Source organism: Pristiophorus japonicus, chromosome 6 (genome assembly GCF_044704955.1).
Source record: "Pristiophorus japonicus isolate sPriJap1 chromosome 6, sPriJap1.hap1, whole genome shotgun sequence".
NCBI classification, from domain to species: domain Eukaryota; kingdom Metazoa; phylum Chordata; class Chondrichthyes; family Pristiophoridae; genus Pristiophorus; species Pristiophorus japonicus.
Window position 1 is genome coordinate 175488933 of NC_091982.1, and position 14717 is coordinate 175503649.

Genomic DNA, 14717 nt, shown 5'->3' on the forward strand with positions numbered 1-14717 from the left:
CTGTGAATCTTGATGAATGGGGGCAGTGCTGTGCGGCGAGGACAAGCTGGTGGAGGACCTTTGTCTTACAGATGTTAGGCGTAAGGCCCATGCTTTCATATGCCTCAGTGAATACATCGACTATATCCTGGAGTTCAGCCTCAGAATGTGCGCAGACGCAGGCGTCGTCCGCGTGCTGTAGCTCAACGGACAGAGATTGGGGTGATCTTGGATCTGGCCTGGAGGCGGTGTAAGTTCAACAGCTTCCCACTGGTTCTGTAGTTTAGTTCCACTCCAGCGGGGAGCTTGTTGACTGTGAGGAAAATTGAGAAGAGGGTTGGAGCGATGACACAGCCCTGTTTGACCCCGGTCTGGACGTGGATTGGGTCTGTAATGGATCTGTTGGTAAGGATCACGGCGTGCATGTCGTCGTGGAGCAGGCGAAGGATGTTGACAAACTTTTGGGGGCATCCGAAATGGAGGAGGACGCTCCAATAGACCCTTACGGTTGACAGTGTCAAAAGCCTTTGTAAGATCAGAAAAGGCCATTTATAAGGGCTGGCGCTGCTCCCTACATTTTTCCTGCAGCTGCAAAGATCATGTCCATTGTGCCCCGTAGGAGATGAAATCCGCACTGTGATTCCGGGAGGAGCTCCTCGGCCAGAGGGAGAAGACGGTTGAGGAGAACGCGAGCGACAACTTTCCCAGTGGCTGATAGCAGGGAGATTCCCCTGCAGTTGCTGCAGTCATAGAAACATAGAAACATAGAAAATAGGTGCACTTCGAGCCTGCACCGCCATTCAATAAGATTATGGCTGATTCGTCCTTCAGTACCCCTTTCCTGCTTTCCCTCCGTACCCCTTGATCCCTTCAGCCGTAAAAGCCAGATCTAACTCCCTCTTGAACATATCCAATGAACTGGCATCAACAACTCTCTGCGGCAGGGAATTCAACAGGTTAACAACTCTCTGAGTGAAGAAGTTTCTCCTCATCTCAGTCCTAAATGATCTGCCCCTTATCCGAAGACTGTGTCCCCTGGTTCTGGACTTCCCCAACATCGGGAACATTCTTCCCACATCTAACCTGTTCAGTCCCGTCAGAATCTTATACGTTTCTATGAGATCCGCTCTCATCCTTCTAAACTCCAGTGAATACAGGCCCAGTTGATCCAGTCTCTCCTCATATGTCAGTCCAGCCATCCCTGGAATCAGTCTGGTGAATCTTCGCTGCACTCCCTCAAGAGCAAGAACGTCCTTCCTCAGATTAGGAGACCAAAACTAATACAATATTCCAGGTAGGGCAGTAAGACTTCCCTGCTCCTATACTCAAATCCCCTTGCTATGAAGGCCAACATACCATTTGCCTTCTTCACCGCCTGCTGTACCTGCATGCCAACTTTCAATGACTGATGAACCATGACACCCAGGTCTCGCTGCACCTCCCCTTTTCCTAATCTGCCGCCATTCAGATAATATTCTGCCTTCGTGTTTTTGCCCCCACAGTGGATAACCTCACATTTATCCACATTATACTGCATTTGCCATGCATTTGCCCACTTGCCTAACCTGTCCAAGTCACCCTGCAGCCTCTTAGCGCCCTCCTCACAGCTCACACCGCCACCCAGTTTAGTGTCATCTGCAAACTTGGAGATTTTACACTCAATTCCATCTAAATCATTAATATACATTGTAAAGAGCTGGGGTCCCAGCACTGAGTCCTGCGGCACTCCACTAGTCACTGCCTGCCATTCTGAAAAGGACCCGTTTATCCAGACTCTCTGCTTCCTGTCTGCCAACCAGTTCTCTATCCACGTCACTCCCAATACCACGTGCTTTGATTTTGCACACCAATCTCTTGTGTGGGACCTTGTCAAAAGCCTTTTGAAAGTCCAAATACACCACATCCACTGGTTCTCTCTTGTCCACTCTACTAGTTACATCCTAAAAAATTCTAGAAGATTTGTCAAGCATGATTTCCCTTTCATAAATCCATGCTGGCTTGGACCAATCCTATCACTGCTTTCCAAATGCGCTGCTATTTCATCCTTAATGATTGATTCCAACATTTTCCCCACTACCGATGTCAGGCCTACCGGTCTATAATGACCCGTTTTCTCCCTCCCTCCTTTTTAAAAAGTAGTGTTACATTAGCAACCCTCCAGTCCATAGGAACTGATCCAGAGTTGATAGACTGTTGGAAAATGATCACCAATGCATCGATATTTCTAGGGCCACTTCCTTAAGTACTCTGGGATGTAGACTATCAGGCCCTGGGGATTCATCAACCTTCAATCCCGTCAATTTCCCTAACACAATTTCCCGCCTAATAAGGATAGCCTTCAGTTCCTCCTTCTCACTGGACCCTCGGTCCCCTAGTACATCCGGAAGGTTATTTGTGTCTTCCTTTGTGAAGACAAAACCAAAGTACTTGTTCAATTGGTCTGTAAATTCTTTGTTCCCCATTATAAATTCACCCGAATCCGACTGCAAGGAACCTATGTTTGTCTTCATTAATCTTTTTCTCTTCATATATCTATAGAAGCTTTTGCAGTCAGTTTTTACGTTTCCGGCAAGCTTCCTCTCGTACTCTATTTCCCCCCTCTTAATTAAACCCTTTGTCCTCCTCTGCTGAATTTTAAATTTCTCCCAGTCCTCTGGTTTGCTGCTTTTTCTGGCTAATTTGTATGTCTCTTCCTTGGATTTAACACTATCCTTAATTTCCCTTATTAGCCACGGTTGAGCACCTTCCCTGTTTTATTTTTACTCCAGACAGGGATGTACAATTGTTGAAGTTCGTCCATATGATCTTTAAAGGTTTGCCATTGTCTATCCTCCGTCAACCCTATAAGTATCATTTGCCAGTCTCATCTAGCCAATTCGCGCCTTGTACTATCAAAGTTACCTTTCCTTAAGTTCAGGACCCTAGTTTCTGAATTAACTTCGTTACTCTCCATCTTAATAAAGAATTCTACCATATTATGGTCACTCTTCCCCAAGGGGCCTCGCGCAACAAGATTGCTTATTAGTCCCTTCTCATTACACATCACCCAGTCTCGGATGGCCAGCTCTCTGGTTGGTTCCTCAACAATTTGGTCCAGAAAACCATCCCTAATACACTCCAGGAAATCCTCCTTCACCGCATTGTTAGCCCAATCAATATGTAGATTAAAGTCGCCCATGAGTATTGCTGTACCTTTATTGCACACATCCCTTATTTCTTGTTTGATGCTGTCCCCAACCTCACTACTACTATTTGGTGGCGTGTACACAACTCCCATTAGCGTTTTCTGCCCTTTGGTATTCTGTAGCTCCACCCATACCGATTCCACATCATCCAAGCTAATGTCCTTCCTTACAATTGCATTAATTTCCTCTTTAACCAGCAACACCACCCTGCCTCCTTTTCCTTTCTATCTATCCTTCCTAAATGCTGAATACCCTTGGATGTTGAGTTCCCAGCCTTGGTCACCCTGGAGCCATGTCTCCGTGATGCCAATCACATCGTATCCGTTAACTGCTATCTGCGAAGTTAATTCGTCCACCTTATTCCGAATACTCCTCACATTGAGGCACAGAGCCTTCAGGCTTGTCTTTTTAACACACTTTGTCCCTTTTAGAATTTTGCTGTAATGTGGCCCTTTTTGTTTATTGCCTTGGGTTTCTCTGCCCTCCACTTTTACTATTCTCCTTTCTATCTTTTGCCTCTGTCTCCCTGCATAGGTTCCCATCCCCCTGCCATATTAGTTTAACTCCTCAGAAACAGCACTAGCAAACACTCCCCCTTGGACATTGGTTCTGGTACTGCCCAGGTGCAGACCGTCCAGTTTGTACTGGTCCCAACTCCCCCAGAACCGGTTCCAATGCTCCAAGAATTTGAATCCCTCCCTACTGCACCACTGCTCAAGCCACGTATTCATCTGAGCTATCATGCGATTCCTACTCTGACAGGCACATGGCACTGGTAGCAATCCTGAGATTACTACTTTTGAGGTCCTACTTTTTAATTTAACTCCTAGCTCCCGAAATTCATCTAGTAGGACCTCATCCCATTTTTTTACTTATATCATTGGTACCTATATGTACCACGGCAACTGGCTGTTCACCCTCCCTTTTCAGAATGTCCTGCACCCGCTCCGAGACATCCTTGACCCTTGCACCAGGGAGGCAACATACCATCCTGGAGTCTTGGTTGCGGCCGCAGAAACGTCTATTTATTCCCATTACAATTGAATCCCCTATCACTATCGCTCTCCCACTCTTTTTCTTGCCCTCCTGTGCAGCAGAGCCACCCATGGTGCCATGGACTTGGCTGCTGCTGTTCTCCCCTGATGAGTCATCCCCCTCAACAGTATCCAAAGCGGTGTATCTGTTTTGCAGGAGGATGACCGCAGGGGACCCCTGCACTACCTTCCTTGCACTGCTCTTCCTGTTGGTCTTCCATTTCCTATCTGGCTGTGTACCCTTTTCCTGCGGTAAGACCAACTCACTAAACTTGCTATTCGCGTCGTTCTCAGCATCGTGGATGCTCCAGAGTGAATCCGCCCGCAGCTCCAGTGCCGCAATGCGGTCTGTCAGGTGACAAGCAGTCCCTGGTGGAGGATATCATTGCAAATGGCGGCCTCACCTGGGTCAAAGCCATCGGTCGGAAAGCCGAGGCACTGCACAGTATCTGGGTGGGAAGAGGCCAGTATGGTGACAAAAATATCGTCGAGCAAGCAGAAGATTATTTGGAAGATGCACTTCCCGCACACATAGTCGTCAGGGACAACGGAAGTGTCCCTGACTTCCCACATAGTACAGGAGGAGCATAACACGTGTCTGAGCTCTCTTGCCATGACTTGACCCTTAGATAAACTTAATTTGGCAACAATAATGCTAAAGGTTACTTACTGATAAAGAAAAGAAAAAGAAAAACTACTTACCAATCACTTACCCCCTTGGCTGTGACGTCACCTTTCAATTTTTTTCTACTTCTTTTTTGCCTCCCTGCTGCAGCCACCCTGGTAGGCCTCTCCGACGCACCTCGCTGGTCCCCGAACTGCTGGGCCTTTTATAGGCCGCTGCCGCTCCGACTCCCGCCTCTCCGACGCATCTTGCTGGTCCCCGAACTGCTGGGCCTTTTATAGGCCGCTGCCGCTCCGACTCCCGCCTCTCCAACGCACCTCGATGGTCCCCGAACTGTTGGGCCCTTTACAAGCTGCTGCCGCGCCGACTCCCGCCTCTCCGACGCACAAGTCGGACTTGTCCCCCTTTTTAAAGATGGTCATAATCACTGCATCTCTGAGATCTCCCGGCATGCTCTCCTCCCTCCAGACGAGAGAGCTGAGGTCATGTACCTGCGCCAACAGCGCCTCTCCTCCATACTTTGGCACCTTATCAGGGATTCCATCCGCACCTGTAGCCTTGTTATTCTTGAGCTGTTTTATGGTTTTGCCTACCTCGTGCATCGTTGGGGTTTCACTGAGGTGGTGGTGGGTCACAAGCTGTGGGATGGAGTCGAGAACACTCGAGTCCAAAGCAGAGTCTCGACTGAGGAGATCTTCGAAGTGCTCCTTCCAGTGGGCCCTGACAGCCTTGGGTGTCCTTGATGAGTGTTATGTAATATGTGGGAAGTCAGGGACGCTTCCGGTGTCCCTGACGACTACGTGTGCAGGAAGTGCATCTGCCTGCAACTCCTGACAGACCGCACTGCGGCACTGGAGCTGCAGGTGGATTCACTCTGGAGCATCCATGATGCTGAGGATGACGTGAATAGCACATTTAGTGAGTTGGTCTTACCGCAGGTAAAGTGTACACAGCCAGATAGGGAATGGGTGACCAATAGGAAGAGCAGTGCAAGGAAGGTAGTGCAGGGGTCCCCTGCGGTCATCCCCCTGCAAAACAAATACACCGCTTTGGGTACTGTTGGGGGGTATGACTCATCAGGGGAGAGCAGCATGAGCCAAGTTCATGGCACCATGGGTGGCTCTGCTGCACAGGAGGGCAGGAAAAAGAGTGGGAGAGCTTTAGTGGTAGGGGATTCAATTGGAAGGGGAATAGATATCGACGTTTCTGCGGCCGCAATCAAGACTCCAGGATGGTATGTTGCCTCCCTGGTGCAAGGGTCAAGGATGTCTCGGAGCGAGTGCAGGACATTTTGAAAAGGGAGGGTTGTCATGGAGCATATAGGTGCCAACGATTTTGGTAAAAAAGGGGATGAGGTCCTACGAGACTAATTTAGGGAGCTAGGAGGTAAATTAAAAAATAGGACCTCAAAAGTAGTGATCTCAGGATTGCTACCAGTGCCATGTGCTAGTCAGAGTAGGAATCTCAGGATAGCTCATATGAATACATGGCTTGAGGAGTGGTGCAGTAGGGAGGGATTTAAATTCCTGGGACATTGGAACCGGTTCTGGGGGAGTTGGAACCAGTAGAAACCGGACAGTCTGCACCTGCGCAGGACCGGAACCAATGTCCAAGGGGGAGTTTTTGCTGGTGCTGTTGGGGAGGAGTTAAACTAATATGGCAGGAGGATGGGAACCTATGCAGGGAGACAGAGGGAAGTAGAATGGGGACAGAAGCAAATGATAGAACGAAGAAAAGAAAAAGTGGAGGGCAGAGAAACCTAAGGCAAAAAGCAAAAAGGGCCACATTACAGCAAAATTCTAAAGGGTCAAAGTGTGTTAAAAAGACAAGCCTGAAGACTCTGTGCCTCAATGCGAGGAGTATTCGGAATAAGATGGACGAATTAACTGCGCAGATAGCAGTTAACAGTTATGATGTAATTGGCATCATGGAGACATGGCTCCAGGGTGACCAAGGCTGGGAATTCAACATCCCAGGGTAGTCAACATTTAGGAAGGATAGACAGAAAGGAAAAGGAGGCGGGGTGGCATTGCTGGTTAAAGAGGAAATTAATGCAATAGTACGGAAGGACATTAGTTTGGATGATGTGGAACTGGTATGGGTGGAGCAACGGAATACCAAAGGGCAGAAAACACTAGTGGAAGTTGTGGCCACCAAATAGTAGTAGTGAGGTTGGGGACAGCATCAAACAAGAAATAAGGGATGTGTGCAATAAAGGTACAGCAGTAATCATGGGCGACTTTAATCTACATATTGATTGGGCTAACCTAACTGGTAGCAATGTGGTGGAGGAGGATTTCCTGGAGTGTATTAGGGATGGTTTTCTAGACCAATATGTCGAGGAACTAACCAGAGACCCAGCCATCCTAGACTGGTTGATCTCTAATGAGAAAGGACTAATTAGCAATCTTGTTGTCTGAGGCTCCTTGGGGAAGAGTGACCATAATATGGTAGAATTCTTTATTAAGATGGAGACTGACACAGTTAATTCAGAAACTAGGGTCCTGAACTTAAGGAAAGGTAACTTCGATGGTATGAGGTGTCAATTGGCTCGAATAGACTGGCAAATGATACTTAAAGGGTTGACGGTGAATAGGCAATGGCAAACATTTAAAGATCACATGGATGAACTTCAACAATTGTGCATCCCTGTCTGGAGTAAAAATAAAACAGGGAAGATGGCTCAACCGTGACTAACAAGGTAAATTAAGGATAGTGTTAAATCCAAGGAAGAGGCATATAAATTGGTCAGAAAAAACAGCAAACCTGAGAACTGGGTGAAATTTAGAATTCAACAGAGGAGGATAAAGGGTTTAATTAAGAGGGGGAAAATAGAGTACGAGAGGAAGCATGCCGGGAACATAAAAATTGACTGCAAAAGCTTCTATAGATACGTGAAGAGAAAAAGATTGAAGACAAACGTAGGTCCCTTGCAGTCGGATTCAGGTGAATTTATAATGGGGAACAAAGAAATGGCAGACCAATTGAACAAATACTTTGCTTCTGTCTTCACGAAGGAAGACACAAATAACCTTTCGAAGTACTAGGGGACCGAGGGTCTTGTGAGAAGGAGTTACTGAAGGATATCCTTATTAGGCGGGAAAATGTGTTAGGGAAATTGACAGGATTGAAGGCCAATAAATCCCTGGGGCCTGATAGTTTGCATCCCAGAGTACTTAAGGAAGTGGCCCTAGAAATAGTGGATGCATTGGTGATCATTTTCCTACAGTCTATCGCATCTGGATCAATTCCGATGGACTGGAGGGTAGTTAATGTAACACTACTTTTTAAAAAGGGAGTGGGAGGGAAAATGGGTAATTATAGACCGGTTAGCCTGACATCAGTAGTGAGGAAAATGTTGGAATCAATTATTAAGGATGAAATAGCAGCGCATTTGGAAAGCAGTGACAGGATCGGTCCAAGTCAGCATGAATTTATGAAAGGCAGATCATGCTTGACAAATCTTCTAGAATTTTTTGAGGATGTAACTATGGAGTGGACAAGAGAGAACCAGCGGATATGGTCAATTTGGACTTTCAAAAGGCTTTTGACAAGGTCCCACACAAGAGATTGCTGTGCAAAATCAAAGCATATGGTATTGGGGGTAATGTACTGATGTGGATAGAGAACTGGTTGGCAGACAGGAAGCAGAGAGTCGGGATAAACGGGTCCTTTTCAGAATGACAGACAGTGATTAGTGGAGTGCCGCAGGGCTCAGTGCTGGGACCCCAGCTCTTTACAATATACATTAATGATTTAGATGAAGGAATTGAGTGTAATATCTCCAAGTTTGCAGATGACACTAAACTGGGTGGTGATGTGAGCTGTGAGGAGTACGCTAAGCGGCTGCAGGGTGACTTGGACAGGTTAGGTGAGTGGGCAAATGCATGGTAGATGCAGTATAATGTGGATAAATGTGAGGTTATCCACTTTTGGGGCAAAAACACGAAGGCAGAATATTATCTGAATGGCGGCAGATTAGGAAAATGGGAGGTGCAACGAGACCTGCGTGTCATGGTTGATCAGTCATTGGAAGTTGGCAAGCGGGTACAGCAGGCAGTGAAGAAGGCAAGTGGTATGTTGGCCTTCATAGCTAGGGGATTTGAGTCTCGGAGCAGGGAAGTCTTACTGCAGTTGTACAGGGCCTTAGTGAGGCCCCACTTGGAATATTGTGTTCAGTTTTGGTCTCCTAATCTGAGGAAGGACGTTCTTGCTATTGAGGGAGTGCAGCGAAGGTTCACCAGACTGATTCCCGGGATGGCTGGACTGACATATGAGGAGAGACTGGATCAACTGGGCCTTTATATACTGGAGTTTAGAAGGATGAGAGGGGATTTCATAGAAACATATAAGATTCTGACGGGACTGGACAGGTTCGACGCAGGAAGAATGTTCCCGATGTTGGGGAAGTCCAGAACCAGGGGCACAGTCTTAGGATAAGGGGTAGGCCATTTAGGACTGAGATGAGGAGAAACTTCTTCACTCAGAGAGTTGATAACCTGTGGAATTCCCTGCCCCAAAGAGTTGTTGATGCCAGTTCATTGGATATATTCAAGAGGGAGTTAGATATGGCCCTTACGACTGAGGGGATTAAGGGGTATGGAGAGAAAACAGGAAAGGGGTACTGAGGGAATGATCAGCCATGATCTTATTGAATGGTGGTGCAGGCTCGAAGGTCCGAATGGCCTACTCCTGCACCTACTTTTCTATGTTTCTATGTTTCCCCGTTCTTGGCCAGCAGTGGGGTGGGGCCTTGGATGTTTGGCCCATCAGTGGCCTTGACTGCAATGAAGAATCCTCGATTATCGTGGCTGTCGGCCAGTTGTTGTATCTCCTGTGCTTTCTCCATCCCCCACCTGTTCTTTAGGTCCTGGTTTTTTTGTTGGACCTCAGCCTTGAGCCATCTGTAACGTTGCTTTGCTGCTCTCGAGTTGGGTTGTTGCTTGAGGTTCAGAAACGCTCTGCGTTTGCGATGTATTAGTTCTTGGATCTCCTGATCATTTTCATCAAACCAGTCCTGGTGTTTTCTGGTTGAGTGACCAAGTGCCTCTTTACAGGCACTGTTATAGAGGCCTGGCGGGCAGACCAAGCGCTGTGGGCCTTCAGCATCTTAGGGTGATCAAGGCATGCAAGATTAGCTGTGAGGCGCTGGTTATATAAGGCTTTATTAGCTCGAATTTTAAGTGCCCCAGCATTGACTTTTTTGCGGAACTGCTTCTGCTGTCCCCTCTGCTTTAGCGTCATCTGTTGAATTGTTGGGACGTACGCACTGATGACTGTGGCGCATTCGTTCTGGGATAGGGTAAGACGAAGAGTCATGAGGCGTTCGTTAACCCCGCAGGGGGAGTCTTTGAGGCGGTCGACCAGCTAATTTTTGACGGCGAAGCCGACTCCACGAAGGTGGCGTTCTTCCTCTGGTTTTCCTTTCCAGAAAAAGGTGTAACCTCCACCTTGTTCCTTGAGCTGGCCTTCCCCTGCTGCCAGGTCTCGCTTATGGCGGCGATGTCGATTTCAAAACGGCTAAGTTCCCGGACAACTATGGCAGTGCGGCCTTCCGGCCTGTTGCTGTCCATGGGGGTCCTGTCATTCCAGGTCCTAAACTTCATATTAACAAAGTAGAAGATGCCTGTGTGTGAGTTCTTTTAACGTGGGGTGGCCGTTGCACACCGGCAACCACACGGGCTTAGCTGCGCAAGGTCTTGGTCCAGTGGCAAGGGGGTCCAAGATGACTGGAGACCGGGCACTGCTGTATAAGCCTAATTGCCTATGGCGCGGTGTTGGCTGTAAGCTCGGCGCCGAGTAGCGCCATTGATTGTAGGTGGCCCGAGGCTTGGTTGGGGGGCAGGCATTAGGAAGGTCGGCTGTCCGCTGGGGTTCCAAGGGATGTTTTAAGAAGTTTCTTCCAAAGTTTATTTGTAGGACCTTGCTGTACGCAAATTGGCTACCGTGTTTTCCCATATTATAACAGTGATTGCAATGAACAAGTACTTTATTGGCTATGAAACACTTTGGAACATCCTGAGATTGTGAACGGTGCTATATATATATAAAAGCTCTTTCATTGTTTCTTAATAGTACACTGGAAAGTCCTCCTATGGATGAACTGATAATGAAACAAATTGTGCTGGATAATCACTGCCTGTCACTGATATGATGAGCTTTGGTAACAGCTCCACTCCAAAATTTGGCACATAATCTAGGTCAACACTTCAATGCAGTTCCCAAAAAGTAATGCATTGTTATGGATGCCCCATTTATCCTCTTAGTGGATGTACTAGATGCTGTGTCACAGTACAAAGAAAAGCAGGGAAGTCCTGGCCAATATTTATCCCACAACCAATACCACCAAAACAGACTAACTGGATTATCATCTTATTATTGTTTCTGGGACATTGCTTTCATCCAGTCATAGGCGGTCTCGCGAACGAGGATAACTTGCTTCCACGAGCTCACAGATGTTTCGATGAAGGACCCGATGTTCCAGTCCTGAACTCTAATTGAGGAGGTGGAATATGCCTGTGCGTGGATTTTTTTAACGTGTGGTGGCTGTTGCACACCAGCCACTACACGGGCTTGACAGAGCTAGGCCTTGGTCCAGTGGCATGGATTAACTAAGACGACTGGAGACCTGCTCTGCTGCACGGACCTAGCGCGCACACATGTCGCAGTGTGGGCTGGCCCGTGCTGCCCTTGGGCCTTCGGTTCTTCTGGGCCCTCATACTTTCATTGCTTTCATACAACACCAGTAACTGCACTTCAACTGTAAATAATTGGCTGTAAAGTGTTTTGTGATGTCTTAAAGAGACAAAAAGCACTAAAGAACTGCAAGTTTTCTTATTTCTTAATTGGTTGAACCTGATTAGTACTATTTGTAGACAAGACTATGGACAAGATTACCTTTCTACAATCTAACTTCAACTTGATCAACCTGTATGTTCCTCACCATATTAAGAGGGACATGAGTATCATAAACTGGTGTACCAAACAAAAAAACAAAAAAACAAAAACTAAAAGTCCTCGCTGATGTTCCTCCGATATATCGGAGTTAATTTTGAAACATTGATATTTGTATACTAATTACTCATTTGCACAATTTTCATTTAACAACCCCATCAGATATGAAATATTCAGCATGTTGGAACGACCTTCAGGGCACTCAGTAATTTTAAGTTGCAACAATCAATACTTGAAGTAACTGATTCCATGTTTAAATTTTACATGTTTCCTTAATATTCATGTAAATAATAATTCTGCCCTCTGTAGAATGTGTCATTTTTTAAATTACCTGATTAATCTATGACATCATCCAGTGGAACAGACCGTGAGCATGAGCAGCTTCATGTTTGACAGTAAAATGCAAGTTGTTTCACATTTTGGAATCATTTTGGAGTTTTAATAAGGAACCATTTACCTGTCAAGAGCTGTCATGAGAACTGAATTTATCTGCAAACTTCTGTAAGAGTACAATTTAATCAGCTTTCCAATGTGTCAGCTACTTTGTTGGGAACATCACTATTTCAAACCATTACCTGAATGTCTTCCTGAAGCTCCCGTATCTGCCTGCGCTTATATCTGTATTTTTCATTAACGGACCGTTTTTGTTCCTCCAGCTTTAATTTATCTTCGTACTCTTCACCTATCAATGTTATATAAAAAGTTGTATACTTAAGTTATTTGAAAATGTTGAATTTAGTAGTTTATGTTTTCTTTTTTAATAAAAATGTTTGGGAGACAAGTCAAATTTATTGCAGAAAAAATAATTTGCACACAATGGCCCCAAGTTTCCACACGCGGCGAAAAAGGCGCCCCTCAGAGCTGGGCGCCTGTTTTTCGCGCCGAAAACGGTGCCTGAAAAAAAACGAGGTATTCTGGAGCTCGATGTCTGCTTGGCGCGGCGCACAGGGGGCGGAGCCTACCACTCGCGCCGATTTTGTAAGTAGGAGGGGGCGGGTACAATTTAAATGAGGCTTCTTGGTGCCGGCAACCCTGCGCGTGCGCGTTGGAACGTTCGCGCCCACGCAGTCTGAAGTAAACATTGGCACTCGGCCATTTTTAAAAGTGCTGCAGAAAAAGTGAAGATTTGTTTCTTGGACCCCTGCAAAGGCTTGCATTTTAATTTTCTTGATATTTCTGTGTGTGAGGGAGTGCTTTTAGCAGCACTGCTGAATAAATCACCTGCTGAAATCAGTGAGTTCAGCTTTTCACTGCTAAACTTGCAGAACCGGTGCCTGCAAATTAAGGACTGTGTGTTTGAAGAAATAAAAGTGCCAATTCAACTTTGCAATGGATCAACTTCCACCAAGAACAAAGAATTTCTTGCATGAGGAAGCAAACCATTGCATAATATGTGGTGCACCCATTCTGCAAATTTAAATATAAAGATGTCGATGTGGCTGCCTCTCCCTGTCCAAATGGCCTTAGTCAGTCCCCCTCACAGCTCGAAGGCTGCTGCTGCTGCTCCCGACCAGCCACTGACGCCGCTGCAATCCCATGGCCGAATGGCCTCAAGTCCGTCCGGGTGCTGCATCTTCGCGGGGAATGAAGGCCTGCCTCAAGCACCATGGCTGCTTGCTGCCTGCCCCTGCCGTCGAGACCAACGCCACACCGCTGCCTCAAGCACTGAAGCTCAGCATCAAGGCTGCTTGCTGCCTGCCCTGCCCCCGAGACCGACACCACACCGCTGCCTCAAGCACTGAAGCTCAGCACCAAGGCTGCTTGCTGCCTGCCCCCGAGACCGACGCCACACCGCTGCCTGAAAGGACTGCCTGAAGCACTTTCACAGAGGTAGGAAGATGGTTTATTTAATCTTTTCTTTGCTTATAAATTTTTATTCAAGTTGGATTTATTTGTATAATATTTGTATAAGTATAACTAAGGATTGATTGTAGAATTTAATGACTTCCCTTCCCCCCACCTCCCCCCCCACCTCGTTCCCGACACCTAATTTGTAACCTGCGCCTGATTTTTTAAAGTGTAGACAAGGTTTTTTCAAGCGTACAAAAATCTTCACTTGCTCCATTCTAAGTTAGTTTGGAGTACGTTTTCACTGTGGAAACTTTCAAATCAGGCGTCAGTGGCCGGACACGCCCCCTTTTGAAAAAAAAATTCAGTTCCAAAGTGAAACTGTTCTACCTGACTAGAACTGCAGAAAACTAAATGTGGAGAATTCCGATTTCTAAGATACTCCGTTCTACACCAGTTGCTCCTAAAAATCAGGAGCAAATCATGTGGAAACTTGGGGCCAATATAAGGGGCAGGAACTTGCTGGAGCAGGGCATATCCTGGTGTACGCTGTTAGTTAAGACTTTCCTGCACCCTTCAATTCAATATTTTTTGCGCACTAACTTATAATGGTACAGCAAGGACAACATGCCATTTGCGACTTTGGTGAATGGCGAAACCAACTGTGTATCTTAACCAATGAGATTTAAGGATTGAGAAATAAACAATGGAATAACTGAGCATGGCTGTTGAGAACAAATTCCTCCAATCATTTGGCCTTTTAAAAATCATATATAATATAATGGTTGCTTGGAAAACTTCCACGCAAAGTTTAAGTAATAATATTTCCTGTCCTGTATATTGCGGAGTTCATGCCTCCTTTCAGTTGTTAGACAATATCATAACTACATTCAATTCTATTTTACTGAACCATTTAAATCCGCTTACTTGAAATACAGGTGCCTTTGAACTCATTCAATTTTTCGTGCCTTTTAAGATGACGTAATAGGATGCAACTGTAGCAAGCACACCGGACTCATGATTTTGACCCTCGTACCCAGGGAGCATGGGAAGTTTTGGAGAATTTGTATGGGGGTACCACTGTGGAAGTCATTTATTTTTCATAGTTAAATGACTGTTCCAGCAATTGTAGTTCAGCAAGTGCAGATTAAC

General features: G+C 46.2%; 1 protein-coding gene across 2 annotated transcripts in view; it reads right to left on the minus strand.

Moving 5' to 3' along the window:
- The window catches only part of ccdc39 (coiled-coil domain 39 molecular ruler complex subunit), a 191868-nt gene that overhangs the window by 41364 nt on the left and 135787 nt on the right, over positions 1–14717 (minus strand). For both annotated transcript variants that reach the window (XM_070882270.1, XM_070882271.1), the window contains exon 16: positions 12353–12459. In XM_070882270.1, the coding sequence (XP_070738371.1) occupies positions 12353–12459 (107 nt within the window). The remainder of the gene's footprint in view (positions 1–12352; positions 12460–14717) is intronic.